This window comes from Copadichromis virginalis, linkage group LG4 (assembly GCF_057382275.1).
Source record: "Copadichromis virginalis isolate Kocher_CV1m ecotype Utaka linkage group LG4, C_Virginalis_male_GT1.1, whole genome shotgun sequence".
In the NCBI taxonomy this organism is placed as follows: Eukaryota; Metazoa; Chordata; class Actinopteri; order Cichliformes; family Cichlidae; genus Copadichromis; species Copadichromis virginalis.
This window is the reverse complement of record NC_140621.1, coordinates 16,896,650-16,918,955: the sequence shown is the minus strand read 5'-3', so window position 1 is coordinate 16,918,955 and position 22,306 is coordinate 16,896,650. Positions and strand designations below refer to the sequence as shown.

Here is a 22,306-nt window from a genome sequence, read left to right as displayed (position 1 = left end):
CTTGTTGAATATGCTGGACTTTGAAGAGACCATGTAGGCAGTTTCTGAATTTTGTGTGCGTGCCTGAGTGAATGAGGACGTCTGTCAGCGTCTTGTACATTGCAAGGCCACTGAGAAGTTGTTAAAGGTTGCACTTGAAGCTTAAAGCAGTTATACCTATGGATGGTATCAGCATGCCTACGAAGTTGAAATGAGACTATGTTGCGAATTTCTTACAATAGTTACCATTTGAATTCAGTGTGTTTGGGTGATTCATTCATTACTTAGCAACTGAACTCAAACCGCTAATCCCAACAGGAATATCAATGTTTTTAAAGGTGTGTAACCATGATTAGACAAAGCAGCATTTTGAAATGATGGTCATATGATGAGTCACGTGAGTTTGCAAGGTTGTTATCTTACAGTATAAAATGCCTTCACACGACTGGTGTTGTGATTGTGGGAGAAAACTGGAGTAACTGGAGTGAACCCACGCAGACACCGGGAGATCACGTAGATGCCACACAGACTGGGTTTGAACCAGCAAAGCCAGGACTGCTAACCAGCAGCACTGCTAACCACAGCACAACCATGCTTGCATAAACATATCTAGAAAAAATTCAATTGACTGTCTAAGTTCTAAATAAAAATAGACTGGGCTTCAAATCATTTAAGGTATATTTATAGTTCAAAAAAAGAATATCTGATGTTCAGACTGACAAATGGTTTAGATGATTTGGATGGCTTTAAAAAACAAAATCAACTTCTGGAAATTGGGGGTTTCATTTTCTGAGCCATTAAAAGAATCAGAGAAACCTGAAAAGCAGCACTGACCTTCATGACTGGATGACCTCTTATGGTCTGACTAATGAAAATCTGAAATTCTGGTAATTCTGGTCGCTGCGTCCTCTGTAGGAGGAGAGTCTGTGGAGGTTACAGGTTAAAAGCCAGCATGTTATGAGCGGTGCATTAGTGCCCAAGGCAGTGATAGCCTGCACCTATGTGAACATCTAATTACTGAATATATGCAAATCTTAGAGCAACATATGCTGTCTTCCAGAGGGTATCTTTTCAGGTAAGGCCTCACTTATTTGCTAAACTGGAATTTTCACATATTACAAAGTGTGGCTCAGCAGTCTGCCTCTAGTCCACAGATGTGAGCAAGTGAAAACATTTAGAGATTATGAAAGAAAACAGAGCAAAGGAAGCCCATCTCTGCTGGGCAGCTGAAATCTTATAACATGCAAGAACTGCAAAACATTTGGCTTTCAAAACTGCAGCAGCTGCTCCTCCAAGTTCTATAAAATTTGCAGAGTGCTACTGAAAGGGAAGATGATGCAACACAGGGGTAAACGTGTGCTTGTACATGTATAATTTTTTTTACAAATATTGTGATTGTAATGTATTTAAACACAATTTACGTGTGTTTGTGTTAAAAATTGCATGGTTGGACTGAACATGGGTTATCTACAAGCTGTGTGTAGCTGTCCAGCACTTTGCAATTCTCAAACAAGACAAAAACAGGATTATCTTTCCAGTGCTAGCCTAACCCAGGTTCACTGGAGAACGTCACAGAGCAGAGGGATCGGTGGAAGGTTTACGTGCAACGAGCCACTATGATGGCCTGCAAGGAAGCTAAGGCGAGATGGCTTCGGTATCAGTTTTCTAAATATAATAGGAAATAATATTTGACCTTTGTGAGTGTTAGTCCCACTGGATCTGTTTTGGGTGCAAGCATCTTGCATGTGATTCACTGGCTCGCATACAAGATAATGCACACAAAAAAACAACATTCATGAAGAATTGGCCAGACTACAGACAAACACAAGCACTACAGATCTTAGCTCTCTAAGTGCTCATAATTATTACTGTACATGTACACTATGAAGTCTTACTATGATGTCAGACCTGTAAATAGGTTATGGGTTCAGTTAGGGGATGGCGGCCCCAGATGGGGATGTGGAGTGTGCTATCAGGACAAAGTGTGTCCAGTGCCCGGCCTATACTTCATACCCAGCGAGTTATTTAAAGAGCCCTTCTCTGCAGCAGGATAAAGTGGGCCAGGCTCGACTGCACTGATAAACATACAAGTGTTTGATCACCTTTAAGATTCTCAGCTCAATGCTGATCAGCACACTACACTTTCATTTCAGGTGTTTCACCATGTTGTGGTTATCCCTGTGTGGATAAGGGCACACGGTTTTTACTCAAGCTCCGTTAAACAAAACTATTACTGCTATTATGCAGTAATAACCCAGCAATACTCTATACTGCTGTACTGGTGGTAGCTTGTAATGTGCTCCTTGTTAAAAACAGCAGGGAGAAACGAAGTCAGAGTAGTTAGGGTGTAAACTTTGCAAAGCTCCAAGACAAGCTTGTTTCATGCAGCAGTGATCAAGGAAGAGAGAGAGCAAACATGAAGGATGAGATGCAGTACAAAATATCTGTTGGCAGCCAACACAAACTGTTCGTGAGTGGGGAAGAGAGGCGTTGTTCACCCAACTGACAGAAACAAAAAGCTGAACATACACAAGATACATGAAAGTAGCTGTTCTCCAACCTCCCTGTTCCAGTTAGTGAATATGCTTCAGACCTGCATAATGAACATAATAATAAAGCACTCTCAGTTCCAGTAACACATAGAGGCAATGATAGCTCCACACTGGAGGTTGAATCCAGGTCACTCTTTACTGTACTCAGTCAAAAGCCTAATTAAATCTTTGTTTCCCTTATTCTGCCCTATACAAGTGAATAATGAAAGAGTGTGGATTTTTTTAAATCACATTATTTCCATCAGTCATTAGATATAAAATAAATAAATAAATAAATAAACCACGGTCTGGTCTGTCAAATCACAAACAGATCTCATGAACCAAACTTGTTTAGTTTGTTCTTGGTATATTTTCCTTACAGCACAAACACCCATCAGCCGCATCACCACCCCTGGTCCCAAGGCTGGTATGCTCAGGTGAACAACGAAGGATTTATCCATTGTCATGGAAACGCTGACGAGTTTGAGTTAAGTTGCATGTAGGTCACACGCCTCTAGACCTGATTTTATAACAGTGTGGTTCAAATCAAAGTGGATATGAAGTTTGCGCAGCTCTATGCCGATTTGAGAACACAAACTTGGGCTCCCGTCGCACAAATAATCAAAGCCGTGGTCCCGTCAGCAGCACTGAAGTGTATCACTGGAGAAGCGGACTGTGCAGGTCTCCAAGCCAGTTGCAGTAATTGATCTTTGCATGGCTAAATGGGCCACTTATTTTTACAGCTCGAGCAGGTGCACCTGTGTACTGGTGTTTCTTCACCAGTTGCTGATCAGTCATGAGGGCCTGGTGAGTTTGTGGGGCAGGACTAAGAACAAACCCTGCAGGTGCACATGAAAACACACACACACAAATACAGTGAGGAAACTTTATGTTTTCCAGTCACTATTACTCTGATGTAGCAATTTGAATACATTTTACATAGTTATTTGAAGAGAGGATCATTTTAAAAAGTACATGGTAATGGTTTTATTGCCATGAAGAATGATTTCTAAACAGGTTTTGTATTTAAATTCAGTTCTTGGTTGACACTGAGTGTCTAGTAACTGTTCTGAATGATGAGGATGGAGAAGATTAGGAATGAATGCATCAAAGGGACAGCTCAGGTTCAGCCCTTTGGAGAGAAAGTTCGAGGGACAAAGCCGAGGTGGTTTGGACACGTGGAGAGGAAAAGAGCAGGAGGAAAAGAGGATGACCACAGTGATGGAGAACATGGAGATCATCTGCTTTGGCAGCCAAAAGAAGAAAACTGAGTAGATGTAGAAGTATTTAGAGGACTGTCATGAATCATCTACTTTATGAGCTTTAATTAATGCAGCAATATAAACTCAAAAATTATATATACCAGGAACTCTGTCACCCTGCTGATACAAAAAGAAACGGGGCATTAGGATCTGGAATAAAATGCTTAAATTACAAAGAAATTCAGTTAATGTTTATCTGATGGTACTTTTCTGCATTCAATTCCATCAGTTTTGCCAACAGCACTTGCTGAAATGCCACACGAGAGTTGCAGCAAATACTTAACTTTTCAGTAAGAAAGCATATTTGTCACTTTAGGACGCAAAATCTTACTTTGTGTCCAAAAATAAAACGAACATGGATTTTCACACACCAGCTTACAAATTACATCCATGATGCATAACACAAAGAATCAGCTTTGGTATTTCAAAGTGTCAACTACCATGACTGGAGTTTCACAGGCAGTCACAGGGAAGGAAAGATGGGTGTTGGGTTTTAATGAGGTGCGATGTTCCTTTTTGGAAATGCGACTCCAAAGAACAGGGTACCTTCAAAGTTATGTGCTCTGCAAAAGCACTGAGAGCTGTGACATAGACAGAAATGTGATCTCTGGAGATGTGGGTCAGTGTTTCCCAAAAATAAAGCTTAAAAACATGTTTTAAAAAGCCCTTAGAAATGCTCTGCTGATTACACTAATTAATTAATAAATACATTTTAGCATACATAAATCTTCAGGAGCTATCTGAGCTGTGTTTGAGTAATATGAACCAAGTCTGTTTAGTAAGACAGTTATTTTAGAAGTAATTAGAAGACTGTTTCTACCTTGGAAGAGACACACAGTTTGATCCTGAGCTGTGCAGCAGCAGGTTTTTGGTGACCAGACACCCTGGCTTCATCCTGTAACCCTAACAGCTCGGCTATATCTACACACGGGATGTCCTGTGAGTAGTTAAATGAACATTTCTGCATAAACATAAAGTCTAGTCAACTTTTTTATGCTTTGGAAAGATTTTTTTTGTTCTGGAGTAATGTATGCTACCGGTATGTTGCCTGATCCAGACTAGCAGGGGCGTCAAATATAAATCCCGGGGGGCAGAGGTAGCCCAGCAAAGGCATAAATTGGAAAATATAAAGGAGGGCATAAATTTTTGGACTTTTAAATTTATTTTTACAAGTTTTACAGCTTTTTCTTCTGATACTTAGCTTCCCCTCAGTCATTCACACTACATCGAAATAGTTAATCAACAGATAAACAATTAAATGACACAAAAGTTCCTTTTTTTCCATTGTATACTAAATTTTGTTTAGAAAAAAGAAAAAAAAACATCAATCAACTAAAACTTTATGTTTTATAAACATGGAAGAGTCTGGCCATTGAGCGACCAGAATGTTTTCTGTGTTTCAAACATTTATCATGCGGAAAAACTGAGACATGCTGTTGAAATTATACTTCTTTATCTTATATTAGGACATCATAATTTATTGAATATGTAGTTAAATGTCTTTTCACTGACAGGAAGTGGAATTTCACTCATCCAGTCCACTTAAGTGTAAAGTGGTCTGTATGTGGGCCTCAATGTAAAATGAGTTCAGTTAACTTTATTTTTTTGCGTCATTTGTCCTCAAGGGGCAGTTTCCAGGTAACATTATAAGATCACTAGAGTCACATTTTACATGCTGAGGTCAGATGCCTCTAATGGTTTCTGTTTAGGTTTGGACACTGTGTGTAAGAACGTAAATAAAAACATAATGCAATGAAATCTCATAAAAACATTAGAAGTTTAAATGTTTAAGTGGGTAATTTTTAATTCGATGGTAATAACACGTCTCTAAAATGTTGTGACAGGACTGGGAAAATCGGCTGGAAAATTAAGTGGTGGTAAAAAAAAAATTCAGCAGTATGAGGAAGTTTGAGGATCATTAGGTTAAATTAGTGATTGGGTATAAAAAAGACCGTCTTAAGAGAGGCAGAGTTTCATTAAACTGCAAAAAAAACCCTACGTCTACAAATTATGGAACCTTTTCAGAATAATGTGTCTCAATATAAGATTACAATGACTGTGAATATGTCATCATCAGTACAGAGAATCTCTGCATTCTGTTTTTAATCACATTTTACACAATTTTCTTGCTTTTTTAAAAAAAATTGGGCTGTACTTTACATCAGTTAAATATAAGTAAATCTTTATTGCTCTCCACTTGTTTTAATTTGTCTGTTTAAGGCCATCATTTTCTTTTTTCTGATTGATCAAACAATTTAATAAATCACTGATAAAATCAACAAATTCACTGATTATAAGTGACTAATAGGGAACAAAGGAGGGAACAACTAAGCTGTAGTGCCTCTTCACCTCACTGTGCAATACCTTTTGTGCAATACTTTTGTAAATAGTCAACGGTGCAATAGACTCAATACTTGAAATGTGCAATTCACTTGTATTTTTATTTTTATTCCTATTTATTCTATTTATCCCCTTCGTATATTTTATTTATATTGTCTCTGTATTTATATATATGTGTGTGTGTATAACTCTGTAACTTCTGTCGGTGCTGTGCTTTTTTGGAAATCGAATTTCCCAGAGGAACCCACCCGAGGGATTAATAAAGTTCTATCTTATCTTATCTTATCTTATCTTAATAGTTTTAGTTCAGCTGTCATAACACAGCGAGACACAAAATAGATGATGTGTCGCTGTCACAAAAGGTAAGTCAGATAGACTAGGAGACACATAAGATCTAAGCAATATATAAGCAACAAATTATAGTAAGGTGTAAACACTGTGCTTTGGTGTACTGTTTAACAGATCATACAAGGAAACCATGTTTCCCTTTCCTCCTTTCATTACCAGAGTTTATGTTAAATGATATTACCCCATTCTAAACTGTTTTTCTTCCTTTTGCAGGGTAATTATGATTTTAAAGTCCCTTTTTCTTCCTGAAAGCGTAAGATTGTGTACATTGTGTGAAATCCAGTCAGTGTTATTTTGTTTGTAGGAAAAATCCAAACAAGCACAGAAACACTGACTTTAGTTAATGGTTGTTTAAAAAATAAGAAAACAGAGATCCACATTATTTTTGACCAACCTTGTTTTACTTGAAAGCTCATTTATTTGAAGTCATAAAGCAGCTGTTTCGAATAAATATGAAGGTAATAAAAGTACAGTAGCATCTCTTCTCTTTCAGGAATGTATTTCCTCTGCTGGAAGGGTAAATGTTGCGTTATGTGGCCTATAATGTCAAATACAAGTGATCCAATACGCTTATGTGAGCTGTGTTTCAATAAAAATACAGTTTGTCTTTAAGTTACAAAACCTCTGTGTAATGCACTGAATGCATGTGTAAAATGACCTGTGTTTGTTGCGCCCTCTAGTGTCCTGTTCTGATCATTCAACACACAAAAAGGTTATAATAAAACAGATTTCTGAAAAGCTCTGATGTCAGCTGGTCATCTTCTCTGGATCAGAATGACTCGAACAGCTTCATCCTTTCTTGGACAGAAAGGCCCTCTTTTAAACTCTGAGGAATGAAGAGATGCACAAAAATGATTTAAATAATAAATCTTATCTGTTAAATGTCTTTTGTCATGATAGAGGGCAAAAGTTGTAGTCATGTGATAGAGAAAGTGAACCCCTATAAAAAAAACCTGACTACACCTCTTCATTTAACTACTTGAACCATCTTTAGCGGCAATAACTTGAAGTAATCAGTCTCTGCATGACTTTATCAGTCTCTCACGTTGTTGTGGAGCAATTTTAGCCCACTCTTCTCTACAACATTGCCTCAGTTCATTGAGGTTTTTTGAGGGGGAGTATTTTTTTATACACAGCTTTTTCTTAATTTGTCTCCACAGCTCTTTGGCCAAGTTGAGGTTTGGATCTCCTGCTGTGCCTCGGATCATTGTCCAGTTACGGGACCCAGTTTGAGCCAAACATTAGCTGCCAGAGAGACGGCCTTACATTTCACCTTAGAATAGTTCATGGTAGAATCAATGAGTGCAAGATGCCAAACTCCTCATCCCTCCTTCACCGTGCTGGCAGTTGGTATGAGGTGTTTACGATTATATGCTCTGTTTGGTTTTCTGGTGCTCTGCATTACGGCCAAACATCTCAATTTTGGTGTCCCAGAAGTCCTGTGGTTTGTTTAGATACATCTTTGCAAACCTAAACTGAGCTGCCAGGAGTCCACGCTGGACGCCCACTCCTGGGAAGATTGTGGCATTGTGCTATAACACACCTGAATCCTGCAGACCAGCAAACTGAGACAAATTCTGATTACATGGAGTTGCTCACTCTTGCTGATGATCAGGTAAGTAGCAGCCAGAAGCTTTGATTAGCAGCTTCTGACTGCTACTTACCTTCTTCATTTCTATGGAATTAATAAGAGGAATCTGTAAGTGCGCTTTTTTAAAGTGTTTGCAGACAAGATTGCAACAGTAGAATCTACTTTTTAAAGATTTTAAAACTGATACTTTTGCCTTCTGGTCAAACTGAAGACGCATCAGCTCTTACCTTCGATCTGACATCTCTTATTTGTCGCACGAGGGATGATTTCTTTGGAAAAGTAGCAGTGTTTGTCTTTCCCTCAGAGTCATCTGAGGGGGGGAAAGAGGAAAGACAAAACAGTCTATACTTGAGTTTAACTTTATTACCTATGTGCTGATAAATGATATCAGGCTTCACACTGAGGCAGCACACTTTGTATGAATGTCACACACTTCACACTTTCACATTGTGAAACGTGTCTCACCGTGGCTCGGCCCTGCAGTGACTCTTCTTCGAGACCAGGTGGAGAACTTAAAATCTTCACCAAGCCTATTGACATGTTGGTGGGGTTCACCTTGGTTGTTTGTATAGGGGGTCTTGAGCCTATTCTCAGCATATATTTTGTCCTGTGTGACACACACACACACACACACACACACACTTTGGATTAGGTTATATATATTACTACATACAGGATATTAGGTTAAATTGTAAATTAAACATGGTTGATGTGGATCACTTGTTTTTTTGGGGGGGGGTTGTTTTTGTTTTTTTGCTGTTATATTTATCCACTAATTCCAGTAAATAAGTAAATATAAAGCACGACATAAAAGTTGACATATAACAAAAGTCTAGTCTAACAAAGTTAAAAAAGATAATAATAAATTAAAATTACTACCATCTGAGCAATCTTCAACTCTTCTCTGAGAGAATGAGATTCCTGTCTGAGAAACTGAATTTCTGCCTCCCTCGACCTCAGAATCACCTGTAACATAGATTAATCGTATCAACACACACACACAGCCTATAATTTCCGTCTAACTATATTAAATATAAATGAGATGAGCAGATAAGGAACTGGACTATTGCTGTTGCTGATGCCTGTTTGGAATAATTAAACATACAGGAGCTGTATTTTCTGGACTCTGTTGTATGGACAGCAGGGAGCACTCCCTCTCTGTGCGTCTCTCCTGAGATGCTGATATAAGCTCAGTGAAAAGAAGTCTGTCTACCTGTTTCTTTTTGAGTTCCTGGTTTTCTTTTTGGCACTGCATCATTGATTTTCTCTCATCTTGCAGTTCCTCTCTGAGCTGAGAGTTTTCCAGGCATTTCTCGGTGTGCTGAACCGACAGCATCTCCAGCTCCTTCTGCAATAACTGGATCTCCTTCCTTTGATGACAAAGCAAAGCACAGATGATGACGAACGGGAAAGCAAGCAGTTGTCTCTTCCTCCATGATCTGCACTGGTTTATTAATTCATGAATCTTATTGCAAGTAAAGATTGTGTTTTAAAACAGCTATTATAAAAGAATGTGTATTTGTCATTTGCCATCTGTGTTTAACAGATTTCCAATGATGACCACTCTCATTACAGTTTTTTACAGACGCTAGGACACATTTCTCAATACTTAGGTCACTTTTGCAAAACTCCTCACACGGTGAGCACAACAGAAGTCTATGTGGGCTAAACTGAGGATCAGTTATCATTGTTTTGGCACAAAATGCATTCAATGACTACATCTCTCAAATTTCATGAATTATTTTCTCACTCAGACACAACAACTGCCAAAAATCTTTGTACGTACAGGACATTTTGCATGTACTTACATACTGTTTTCAAAACTGTTAAACTTATGGCCAAAACAATAACACAATGCAAAACTTGAAAAGACAGCAAAATTCAACAACAATATTTTATTGAAACATATTTTAAATCTAAAAATGCAGTTTACATCCCACAGATTTACAATCTTGTTACAGTTTTTTCTGATTGCTTAAGCACATTTTTTGTAACTATTGGCTAATTTTGCAAAACTCTTCACACAAATAAGAAAACCTGTCACCCAATAATCAAAACATTGTAGTTCTCTTGCAAAAGCAAACACAGCTAGATTAACTCTTCACACCTTCGTAAAAATGGTGTTTCCGTATCAAACAGTACACACAAGCCATCATCTCCTAAGCACACAATGCGCCAACTGCACACTGATGGTATGAATACAAAACACATCTGGCTTTTGCTTTCTCTGTGCACAAGGTAGGCTATGTCAGTTTGAGCTCATACTTCTGTCATAGATCCATAAGCATAGAGGGATCCAAACTTCAAGTATTGGTGTTTATTCAAACACATCAAAACAAACACAAGTGTTTATTTCCAAGTATAGGATTATTTGCAATCGCCATAATGACTATATGGGTTACTTGGTCTGCAGTGAACATGCTTCCTCTGCCCCCAGCATCTGGTCATCTAGCAATTCTGTAAAGTAACAATTTCAGTATTTTTACATCAATGGTATTGGTGTGTTTCTCATTGGCATATGGCAGTGCTACAAATCTTTGTGCGAAGTGACTGTACTCACCGATTCTCATTTCAAGATGTCCCTATGGTGCTTGCTACAGTGTAGCGGCTCGAGTTAGGCTGGACCCGTTGGCCAGCTACCCTCAGGGTCATTCCACGGTTGATTACATGGTCCACTATTGTAGCTCTGATGTCATCAGCAATTCTATTTCTTACTCTTCCTACCCTTCCTCTCCCCCCTCCTCATCTTCCTCTCCCCCCTCCTCATCTTCCTCTTGCTCCTGCTTGTCCTTGTCGTCCTCTTCATCCTACTTCTTCACCTCCACGTCCTCTTCCTCGGCCTCCTCTACTTCTCACTCTTTCTGCTCCCTCCATTGTACTCCGCACACACAGCTTACCTGTATTATAGTGCTTAGGCTGATTGCAAAGTGAACTAATTATCTAAGAAAGTTTTAACATGTGAAAGTGTGCCAGACAGTTGGCAAATTAGTGTTAATGATAGCCATACATGTGTATACTTTTGCTAGGAGTGTGTTGGAAATTTGGTAATTGAGTGTTGTGCAGTGAATTGTGCCTACCGTTTTGCAAAGTGTGTGTTACAAAATTGCAAACTGAGTGCAAAGCAGTTTTTGTGCTTTTAGTTTTGCAAACTCAGTGAGTGGTTTTGCTATAAGTCTGAATAGTTTTAGAGATTGTGCTACAGGAATCACAGTTAGGGTTTAAGCATTCAGAAAAAACTGTAAATGAAAATGATGTTGCACACGGAGGGAAAAAATAGCACGAATTAACCTGCAGTTCTAGAAACATTTCATACCATTAACACTGTTACCTGCTCACGATATGAAGTACAGGTAACAAGTACAAATGCAGTACAACACCTCTACAGTAAATGCTGCAATAAAATACAAGCTGGTTTTTTTTGGGGGGGGGGGGGGTTTGGCAAACATTTTGAAACCACACGTCACTCACTCGTATTCGCCGTGGAGCAGCGTGACATCATCGCTTTCCATGATGCGCTGGGACTGTCTGCTTTTCTCTAGCTCCAGTTTGTGAGCCCTCCTCATTGCCACAATAGCTGTCGAGAAGCAGAACTTACTTTCAGTACTGCCTTGGTGGAATTATTCCTATCAGGCATAACTCTAATATAGCATTCTTACAACTAATTAATCAAATGTATTATTAATTAGTATTAAACACAACTTAGCAATAAAAATGTTTTGACAACAGTGCATTTATGTTCCATGTTTTCTTGCTTGCCTGCCATTGTCGCGGCTGTCTCCTCCTGCAGGAGCTGCTCTTTCTCCTTCAGAAGTTCAGCCACCTCCTTCTGATGCTGCTGCTGCAAGTCTTCTATCAGATCCCTGTGCATTTCCTCCACAGCAGTCAACTCCTGTTCACAGGAAGCCTATAATGATATTTAAAGGTGGTTGTTGTGCGATATGAGTGGCTCTGTGGTGTGACGGTTTTCACATTTGCCTAATAGGTTTAATTTTAGGAGGATACCCAAATCCATCGGGTGGTGTGTCAGGAGGGGGAGGTAGCTGCTGCGACGACCTTTGTGAATAAGAGAGCAGCCAAAAATAACTTTTGTGCTTGATATAGTCTATATACACTCAAAACGGCTTTCTTAAACATAACAAAGAGTTAACTGTACTCAAATGGCCTCCACAATCGCCACATCTCAATCCAGCAGAGCACCTTTGTATCAAGTATTTATTTATTGTCATTGTCAAAGAACAATGAAATTGCGTTTGGAGCTTCCGTACAACCCGTTAAAATAAATAAATAAATAAAATTATAGTGTACTATAAATTATAGTAAAAAACAATTTTCCACAAACTGCAGACAATTTTTTTGTTTCCTTGCCAGCTTTAGTCAGGCATTGGAAAAATCTCATTAAATACATTTTTTTAAATCTACCAAGATACAAATTTTTATACCCTATAATTAGTTTGGGATTTGGTGAAGCAGGAGATTCGTGTCATGGATGTAAAGCCGACAAATCTGCAGGAAATGTGTGATGCTGTCACATCAATAGGGACTAAATTTACATCACTGTGAATCTGTGCCATGATATAAGGCAGGTCTGAAGGCAAAAGCATGCCCAACTCTGTACCAGCCTGGGGTACTAACAAAGTGGCTGATTATTATATATGTAAAGTGTAGAGAAATCTACACCAGCAGCCATAACACTGAAACCAGCAACAGGTAAAATCAGTATCATTTATTTATTTAGAATTCAATGTTCTGCTGAGAAATCATGGATGCTGCGGTATATTCATTGACTAGCTGGGACCACATCCTCATTTAGATTTAACAGCATTTCTAATAGGTAATGGCAGATGGAGTAAGCATGAATTGAGGGGAAGGCAGAAGTCAGTGCTGATTTCCCAGGAGGAGGGAAACCAAAATCAAGCAGGTGGTTTTACAGTTGTGGCTGATTGAGTGATTGTATTTTTACTTTTAGGAATAGTGTTTGTTCCATAGTTACATTGTAGCCTTGCTAATTCTGATGTAACCCTAATTGATTTAAGGCTTCAACTAAGTAAAGTAATGAATAAAGTGATGAAAGTAGAATTTGAACTTGATAGAGAAAAATAAATCTGTAAAATGAATTTTAAAAATACATACTTTAAGACTAATTATCTCACGTGATGCAAAGTCTTGGTTACCTGAATGTTTTCCAAATCTTTCTTGTAATTCATTTGGATCCCAAAGTCCTCCTCTGTTTCCCGCTCCATCACACTCTGCTCTGGTAGACAAGATGTATTTGGGATGTAAAGAGGTGCCTCTGTGCGGGATTTGCTCTGTTTCTCTCTGGAAACACAGGACTTGGTGTAGTAGCCATGTAAGTGCTTCATCTCCTCTTCGTGGATCTGCTGCAGTTCCTTTATCTTCTCCTGAAACTCGCCTTCCAGTTTTTCCACTCGTTCTGCATGATAATCCTCAATCTTCTGTATGTCTTCTAGGAGTTTCTGGTTCCCGGTCTCTACTGATATTATCTTCTTTTCAGCCAGCTCCAGTTCTTTTCTCAGCGCGCCGTTGTCTTCTTGAAGCTGGCATATTGTGTCATTTAAGGCCTCCTGCTCCTCTATTCCATCGTTGCGCTGCTCTTCCAGTTTGTTCACGTCAATTTGAAACTCCTGCTTTAAATCCATGTACATCCGCTCTGACAAATAAATTAACTTTGCGTGGTCCAGCATACATTTTAAGTCAAAGGCAGCAGCTTCCTTCCCTCTATGCTCCATGTCATCACCACCGACAGGTCTGCTGTCATCAGAGTTTACCAGGCAGAGCTGGTGTAAAAATGTAGCCCTTCTCTGCAGCCGGGATATTAGCCTCTCTAACCAGTCTGGTTTTTTCTTTTCCTCCATTTTTTTGTTATCTGATTGGTCCTCTTCTTCTGGTTCTTCCAAGCCCCTGGCATCTTCCTGCAGTCTCTCCTCATAAGAAGCCAACTCCGAGGGACTGATATCTGCCAGACCCGTCATTCGGTCCTCAGCGTCTTTGCTGTTTACTGGAGTCACACCCTCGTACTGTTGATGAATTTTTAAGGCAGCATAAATTAGCTCCTCTTCAGCACAAACTGTACAGATTAAACTTTCTAAAAGTTCATCGCTGTCACACCCTGTTCTCTCAGATCGCATCCTTTCTTGTGCTTTTAACGCTATTCTTCGAGCGATTATGTTTTTGTACCTTTGTGCCACATCCCCCTCATCGTTTCTTGATATTGAGGTTATCTGACCATGTTGGCTCTGAAGGACAGACACGATTTTTTCTACTACGAATATTTCCCCCATTAAGCACCTCTCAACACTTCCACCCTCATCCAAAGAGGACCAAGTATTAGTCGGTTTACTCATGTTACTCTTAGCCCCGGCTGATTTCTCTTCATTGAGGATCTTGCCCTCTCCTTTGCTGACATTATATGATTCATGCTGGTGTTTCACTGCATCTTTCTCTCCTTGCTGAAGACAGGCAGCGACCGTAGCCAGCTGTTTCTCCAAGTCTGGAATATCGAGGGGACTAGCATGAAGTCTCTCTCTGCAGGCCTGTATGATGTTCTGAGCCACCTGAAACCTGCCGACTAGCATCCTGCAGCGATTCTCTGTCTCTTGGGCAAAGCGCTGGCTCTTCTTGGCCTGATTGTGAAGAAGTAGACTGAGGTGCTGGGTAGTCGCTCGACTCTGGGTCAGCTGGGAGCAAAGCTGGGGGTCCCGGCAGCTGATGTGACTCTGGTGTTCCTCCAGCCTTTGTGTGATGTCTCTTAGCTTCTCCTCCGTTACATAAAGCTTGGTTTCAAGCAGCTGGATTACAGACATAAAGCGCTCTGGGTCATCTCCTGCAGTGATGAGGTATTGATATGATTCATCCAGTGATTTTGGGCCATTTTCTGCAGGTTCTTTAGAATTCATCATCTCCGCTGAGTTATCCTGCAGCTGAGAAGAGGCACAGGTGCATGCTTTCAGCACCTCATTCAGTTTCACTTCCGTCTCCTCCAAGCTGTTACCCAAGACTTCCATCTTTAGCAAAACTTCACTCAGCTCTTGCTCCTTCCTATCAAGTTGTCTCTCATATCCTTCTCTTATGTCCTGCGTATCAGACTCCCTTTGCTGCAGTTTTCCCAGTGCCACCTGCAGTTCCTCACAGACTCTCTCATACGTGTGCTCCAGGTTGTAGTAGTGCGTTTCTTCTGTTTTCAAGCGCTCCTGCAGCTTGCCCACCTCCCTGTCTGCCTCTGCTAACTGATCCTGCAGCTCAAGGCAGCGACGATCGAGTTGCTCCCTTTCCTCCTGGAGTCGCTGTATGGCAGATATTGTACGTGCCAGCTCTTCCTGAAGCTGCCGTTGTGCCACCTCGATTTCTCTCGTCCACGTCTGGGTCTTAGTGAGACTCTCCACCTGCTGCTCAGACCTGTCCAGTTTCTCCTGGAGATCTTGTGAATGCTGCTCAGCCTGCGCCAGGCTTGCCATCAAGCTCCGTCGCTCCCTCTCCTGACTTGCTTGAAGAAGCATGAGGTGCTTCTGTAGCCGAGCATCTTTTTGAGCCTGAGTCTCTTCATAGTTATGAAGCTTTGCTGACACCTCATCAAGATTTTTCCGCAGCTTCTCAGCCTCCAGCTGAAGGTTTTGGTAGCTATCTAATTCCTGCTGAAGCTGTGTCAAGCGAGACTCGGACTCCCTCCTCTGCTCCTCGCTGATGTTCAGCTGGGACTTCAGTGAGGCCACACAGCGCTCCCACTCCACCTGCCGCTCCTCAAACCTCTGGCGATCTTGCTCGATATGGGCTTGTGCGAGTGCAGTGGCGTCACCCGTAACCAGCAGCTGAGCTTGCTGGGCTAAGAGATCTACTCTTCGCCGTAGTTCTGCCTCTCTGGCTTCCTCCTGACTTCTCTTTTGTGCTTCCAGCTCAAAGCGAAGGTCCTGATTTATCTTCTGCAGTCGCTGTAGAGCCAAAGATTGCTGTGAAGATGAGTTGGTGTTATTCTACAAGACAAAAGGTTTTGATTAAGAGAAAACTTTATATTGTATTGTATTGTATTGTATTGTATTAGGGCTAGAAACTCTGACAGAAAAGAAAAGTTAACGTTTCATGGATGGAATCTGCTGCTTTAAAGCATTTTAACTTGGAAATTTGCTCAACATTTAAGGATGCACCGGAATATGAACTGAATATCACTACTAGCCAACAATGCCCTTGCTAATTGATACTATCATGGCATTTATCAGTGTCCATGGCTGATGGTTAACTGCTAAGCTTCACTGGTTTTGTTCCAACAAAGAGGGAAATCACTATTTATTTAGTTATTTATTATTTGTTTATTTATTTTAATTTAATCTTTACCTTTTATTTTTCAAAGGAGACCTGCCAAAGAATCCACACCAGTATGAAAGGAAGTCAACAAGTAAAAAGCTACTTTCGACTGTTGCATTATTCATGAACAGTCAGCACAGCACACAGCTCAGCACGTTTGGATTGACATATTTTACAGAACAAGCTGCCTGCATGTAAATTATTTAACTGTAATCAAGCGCATTTAAAAAAGCAGCTTGTACATGTGTTTTCTTAACAGATACATTAAGACAGGCCCTATTTCAAACTCAGCCTAACCTTCCCTTTTTTCAAGTGCTCAATATGCTCTCTGAAGGAAAGTCTGCCATCGGACTAGATATATGTCATGGTCCCGGAGTCAGATTTTGACTTCTGGACTTGCGTTTTTGAAAGTGTAATATAACGATGTCTGTCTGAATATGTTGTTTTCTAAGTTATGATAAGTTTTGTGTTTGAGCTTCAGTCTGCTGTTTATGTTCTTTGTTCTAGTTTCTGTGAGTTTAGTTTCATCTTTTGTGCCTCCTTTCAATATCCTGTAACCCAGTTGTGTCCCAGGTCATGTACCCATGTCTGTCTCCATTCTCCCTCTTTCTTTGTGTGTGTGTGTGTGTGTGTGTGTGTGTGTGTGTGTGTGTGTGTGTGTGCTGGCCTTTCCGCATTGCTCTGATGAGCTTCTTTGGGCAGCTTCATAAGGAAGCAACAGTGGGTTAGTCTTGCTCTGGGTTGTTGCCTTGAAAGCAGACAGTGAAGCTCTACTCTTGCTCTTGTTACAGTTTGGAATTATTGTTATATTCAACAGTCTGTCCCTGTGCACGGAGTCAGGTGTGGTGAGCTGACTCGTGTGGATTCTGGGAGAAAATTGATATAATCTAGATTTAAATAGAAGACTTAAGGAGTCTCATGCATTATACCTGTGCGCCAAAGCAATCCCTTGAATGGATCTCTTTCTCTCTTTGCAGCTCGTCCTGCAGATTCCTGTTTAACTGCTGGAGTCGAGACAGTTCCCTCTGAGTTTGTTCCAGCTGATAAAAAAGAGTAATAAACTGGATGTGTTCATTTATTCGACTGATTCATTCATTCATTTTTCTTTAGTAGATTAAAGATATCTGTATTGATGTTTCCTAAAAATGCAGACCAAAGATCAGACTTTTGTACCTATATAAGTTGGACTCTGCTTTTTGGTTTGATGCATAAGAAAATATATCACGTGTGTTCTTGTTATTGTGGTGGAAATGCAAATACAATCTCACCTCTTTGACAAGTTGCCCAGTTTGCTGCTCACATGCCAGAGTTTCCTCAACTTTTGTGCAATCACAGGTGCTGTTTACCTGCTGGTCTTCCCTCTGGAGACTCTGTTTAGTCTGATATTCACTTGCAGTCTGCATGTTCAAACTGTCATTCACCACGTCCTTTGGCAGCACCACTGAGCTGAGACTTTGGCATTCTTCCCACCCTTTGCACAGAAGACCACATGCTTGTTTGTTTTTTTAAAAAAAGAAAAGTATATATATATAATATGTTAACATACATTCTGTTAGATTCATATTTATGGCATGTGTCAGTATAACTAGATATGATTTTAGATTTCACAGCAGATCATTGAATAAGTTACCTAAGTCTGAGTTCGTTTAATGGCTCACCAGTTTGTGTGGTTCCACTAAGAAATGAGCATTGGTGAGCAGCTGTGCCCTCCTCCTCCACCTGGGATGGAGAATCGGTAGGAGCTGGAGCACCAGGTGAGCCAGGGAGAAGAGACAATGAAGCGTTTCCATTGACTGAGCTCTGCACTCTTTCTACCTGCACTTTGGAGTCCTCTTTTTCCTGCTGCTGATGTGAAACTTCTCTCTGGTTGCTCATTCCATGTTCTTGCAGCTGCTGAGTCTCCGGCTCTGAAAGAGAGCTGTGAGTACAATTTAAGTAAATTCATCTACTAAGCTTGATTATAAGTATTTAGACTATCATAAACCTTCCAAAAATCATCCCATACCCACTAGAATATATATTAATATAATGCAGCACTCCAATGATGCAGCACTTATCTTTTAAAAAAGTCTACCTTGTGTTGTCATGTGTAAAACTGGGCCGCACGTTCTTGAACACTGCGTGGACCCAGTTCCGTTTCATCCCAGCAGTCATTGCACACAGCGTGTACACCCCGTCTGTGGTCTGTGAAAGTGGACACAGTTTTTATCACCGAACCTTTAAGGATTTTTTTGGCTTAAAACGGTTTCCCACTGCAGTGACACCAGTATCTTTACTTAAAATGTTGGATGACTTTGTTATTTTTCTAGAAAACTTACAGGGCTGTGATAAATTTGGGTTTTTGCATATTTGTCACACTTTAATGTTTAATATCAAACAAGTTTTCCTCGAAATAAACGATCATCACTTAAAAACTGCATTTAATATTTCCTCAACTTATCTTGGACTAATATTAAAATTTGTTTAATGATCTGAAACATTAAAGTATTACAAATGTATTAAAAAAATCAAGAAGGAAGCAAATAACAAGCTGGATTCTTGCTACCCAGCCCATGCACTAATGCACAGATGCTTGCCCTTTATTGTCAGTTTTGTTTTATGCAGTAACTGCTCATTTAAATGGTAAATGGCCCAAGGACACAACGACCGAGACTGTCGGAGCCGGGGCTCGAACCAGCAACCTTCCGATTACAAGACGAACTGCAAACTCTTGAGCCACAATCGCCCACATTTAAGGGCAGTAATGGGAGTTGTAGTGTAATAAAGGTGTTGTCCTTTCTCAAAAATAGTGAATGGTGCAAAGCCAATGACAGATGCCTGTGGCACAGATTTAATAACCTGAATAACTCCAGCCAGGACCATTCCTACTGTCTAAATATATAAATATGGATATTTAAATTCTTGGGTTTGCCTTTATGTGGAGTGATTTTCAACCCACTATCATAAGATATTTACAGAATGGTCTGTAGCTCATCAGCATGAGCGTGTTAAGATTTAAACAGAAAACTGTCATATATACATAAATAAGATCTCAAAATTAACAGTACCAGTTTCTTTGCTTTGATGCAGTGATGGTGTTGTGCACTGGTGGAAACCAAAGAGGAGGAAGGCTCTGCTAGCTGAGGGGAGCTGCTTGTTTTCATTCTGTCAGCATTATTTCCATGGCATGGCTCTTTGCTACCTCTGATTAAAAACATAAAAGCAGATGGACAAAACAGGAAATACTGACTGCAGACCATATGTAACATTTATTTTTCATTAGAAAAACAGCAGCATTTCAGCGTTTTAAACGAATTTAACCAAACCTGATTTTCTCCAAAGAGGAAGACAACCGACTAGAGTTCAGGGTCTTCTTCCCAGAGGCTTGTCCTTTCTTAGCTTGTGACTTCCCTAATGCACCGTCTGACTCTGACATAAAGGCAGCAGTGAAGATAAAAAACAATCTGTGAGTCCTTTTCAGTGTATTTATCATTATTTTCTTTCTAAATCAGCAACTTCTTCATCTTTAGATTAAGAAAACTATTTAGGAAGTTAGCCTTAATGGATAGTCTGAATATTTATTTTAAAACTAGAAAACTAGACACAAAGATGAAACATGCGTGGAGTTACCTTCTCCGGCAGATTTCTGGTCGAGCCTGTTGAGAGAGCGGCTGCTTCTCATGAAGGGAACAGCAGAGAGGGAGGTGGTGTGGAGGGATGAAAAGCTTCGGCTGCTGCAGAGGCGGGGACCTGCTCTGGCTGTGTGGGATGCTTGTCTGGCAACCGGGTGACCAGCAGAGCCCGGGTGGCTGAGGCTGCCTCTTTTCAAACTCCCGCCAACTTTACTAACAGCTGCAGTTAAGTTGCTGCCTCTGCCCAGGCTGCTGCTCCGTCCGCTGCTGACACCGGCTTTAGACACACTGCTGCCGGCCTGCTTCCCTCCAGGTGCTGGTAGTGATGTGAGGTCCTACGTAAGTGATAGAGAGAGAAAACGGAGCCTCAGTGGTTGTGTGAGGAGAAATCAATCACAAAATGATGAAGTTCTGCATGTTTTTCACTTATATCTCATGTTCACCCTCCCATCCTAACTTCCCGTCTTTGACACACACAATGAAGAGCACAATTTAATCCTGATTGGAGCTCTTAATTTGCTTAAGAACCATCTGACGACACTGCAACCATGAACACGCACACACACACACACAAGCTGTAAACTTAATCACACTTGAGCGCTTGAGCGCACTCAGAGAGCCAGCAAATCTATTCCAGTCTCAGTAGATGCACCCTCACTAACTGCAGAGGTAATGAATCTGCGGCTGGATCTCACGACAGAGAAATCAATTAGAGGATGCTCGACTAAGTCCTGACTTGGCGATATGTGCAGGTTTTAACTGCACCATGTTGATCTTTAGCCATTAATGGCTATGTAAATCAAAATCAAATGCGTGAAAATCTCACAAAAAACAAAAAACATGCACTCAGTCTGAGGGAACTGTGCGTGGTTACACAGTCTGAGACTAAAGAAAGGGGTGCTGTTTCAACTGTAATGTGTATCTGCTGCAGATGATCAATACAAATCATAAAAGGAAATACTTGTTTTGTTTTGTTTGTGAGCATAACACAGCACATTCTTTCACTAAAAGCTTGGCAGTGCGGTTTAATGTCAAACTCATTTACATTGTGGCCCACATACAGCCCACACCTCCCAGTGAAACACCCCTTTCCATCAGTGTAAAGTAGTTAAACTGCACATTTAATCCCCGAGTTATCTAAATAGAACAAAAAAGAGGTGCACTTGCAACAGAACGGCTCGTTTTTTTTACATGATAAAGAAATGTTGCTGTAGTTAATGAAATACATCTGTTAGCACGACTCTTTAGGCTTAAATTGTAAGAAATAAATGTTAAAGCTAGCTTGTTGTCAAGACAACCCTGTAATTTTAAAACAAAACATTTTGGTAATTCACAGAAAATTTCTTATTAGATTTATTTATTTTACTGTGAACACATTTAAAAAAAAATTCTATTGTAGATAGTGAAAAACAGGAACTTTTCTGCAATTTCATTCATTTATGTGCTCCTTTTCCAAAAACATCCAGTGGACTGGATTCGAGTATTTTCCGGGATACTTCTAGCCTCCAGGCCTAAGGCTTGCTACCCCTGATCTAAGGTATGTTAGGAAGAGTTTAAAAAGGATGAGACCAGTGTCCTGTCAAACCTAAATTACAATATTTAGATGTTTGAAAATAACTTGTTGGATTATAATCTGTAAACATATTTTAACATATAATAATCCCCGTAATTACATCTATAAAAGCAACACTAAATGATTTTACTGAGAGTTTTAAACCTGCACTTACCTTTCCCCCTTTCTTCTGTGTGGGATTGTTGGTCTTAGTGTTCATTGGGGTCTCCTGCCACCTGCGATAGATAAGATTAAGGCAGCTTCACATAAATCCTGGCAACAGACAACCTGAACTTTCCCAAAACACTTATTTAATGTTATTGTTTTATTTGGTTACAAAGATAAAGATACTACCTTTCTTTTTCATATTACTAGTTTCACAACAGCTGCATTGATATTATATTTTACTTGTAAGAGAGCTTGTGAAATAAACCCAACAGCACACAGCCAGTGATGACTGCTGCTGGTCAAAATGATAACCTGCGCAGATACTTTTATTCATGAAAACATAACGATGAGGCTCACATGCCAAGTAAACAGCAAACATCAAACTAGGTTTGATTCATGAAAGACTATGAGGTTAACAAGCATAATGATGTAACAATCTGCTAAAGTTTTTACTTTAACTGAGAAAAAAAGCCAAAAATTAGAAGAACTGTTGTATAAGGTACATTTAGTTTATACCTGTCTTCATATCGACTTGTTTTAATGTAATAAATAAGTAAATAGGTACCTACCTTGGCTTCTTGGACATCATTTTCAGTCATACAAGGTTAACA

At 40.0% G+C, this 22,306-nt stretch overlaps 1 protein-coding gene across 1 annotated transcript; it reads right to left on the bottom strand.

The window, feature by feature from the left end:
* Window positions 1-6,855: 6,855 nt before the first annotated feature.
* Window positions 6,856-22,284, bottom strand: LOC146711142 (uncharacterized). The gene is made up of 17 exons (XM_085453888.1): window positions 22,265-22,284; window positions 21,703-21,763; window positions 19,974-20,310; window positions 19,670-19,772; window positions 19,412-19,547; window positions 18,439-18,548; window positions 18,023-18,282; window positions 17,633-17,856; window positions 17,294-17,404; window positions 13,223-16,036; window positions 11,808-11,955; window positions 11,520-11,625; window positions 9,265-9,421; window positions 8,931-9,017; window positions 8,517-8,658; window positions 8,279-8,361; window positions 6,856-7,286 (listed from the first exon to the last, which is right to left on the bottom strand). Exons 1-17 carry the CDS (start codon window positions 22,282-22,284, stop codon window positions 7,230-7,232), a joined length of 4,956 nt encoding a protein of 1,651 aa, XP_085310014.1. The 3' UTR covers window positions 6,856-7,229.
* Between the last annotated feature and the right edge of the window lie 22 nt (window positions 22,285-22,306).

Excerpts from the sequence above, each read along its gene's own strand:
- LOC146711142 (XM_085453888.1), bottom strand. The coding sequence starts at position 22,284 with ATGATGTCCAAGAAGCCAAG. Across the intron at positions 17,857-18,022 it reads TAGTGGAACCACACAAACTG|CATGTGGTCTTCTGTGCAAA; the intron begins GTGAGCCATTAA and ends AAAACAAACAAG. Across the intron at positions 11,626-11,807 it reads GACAGCCGCGACAATGGCAG|CTATTGTGGCAATGAGGAGG; the intron begins GCAAGCAAGAAA and ends GCTTCTCGACAG.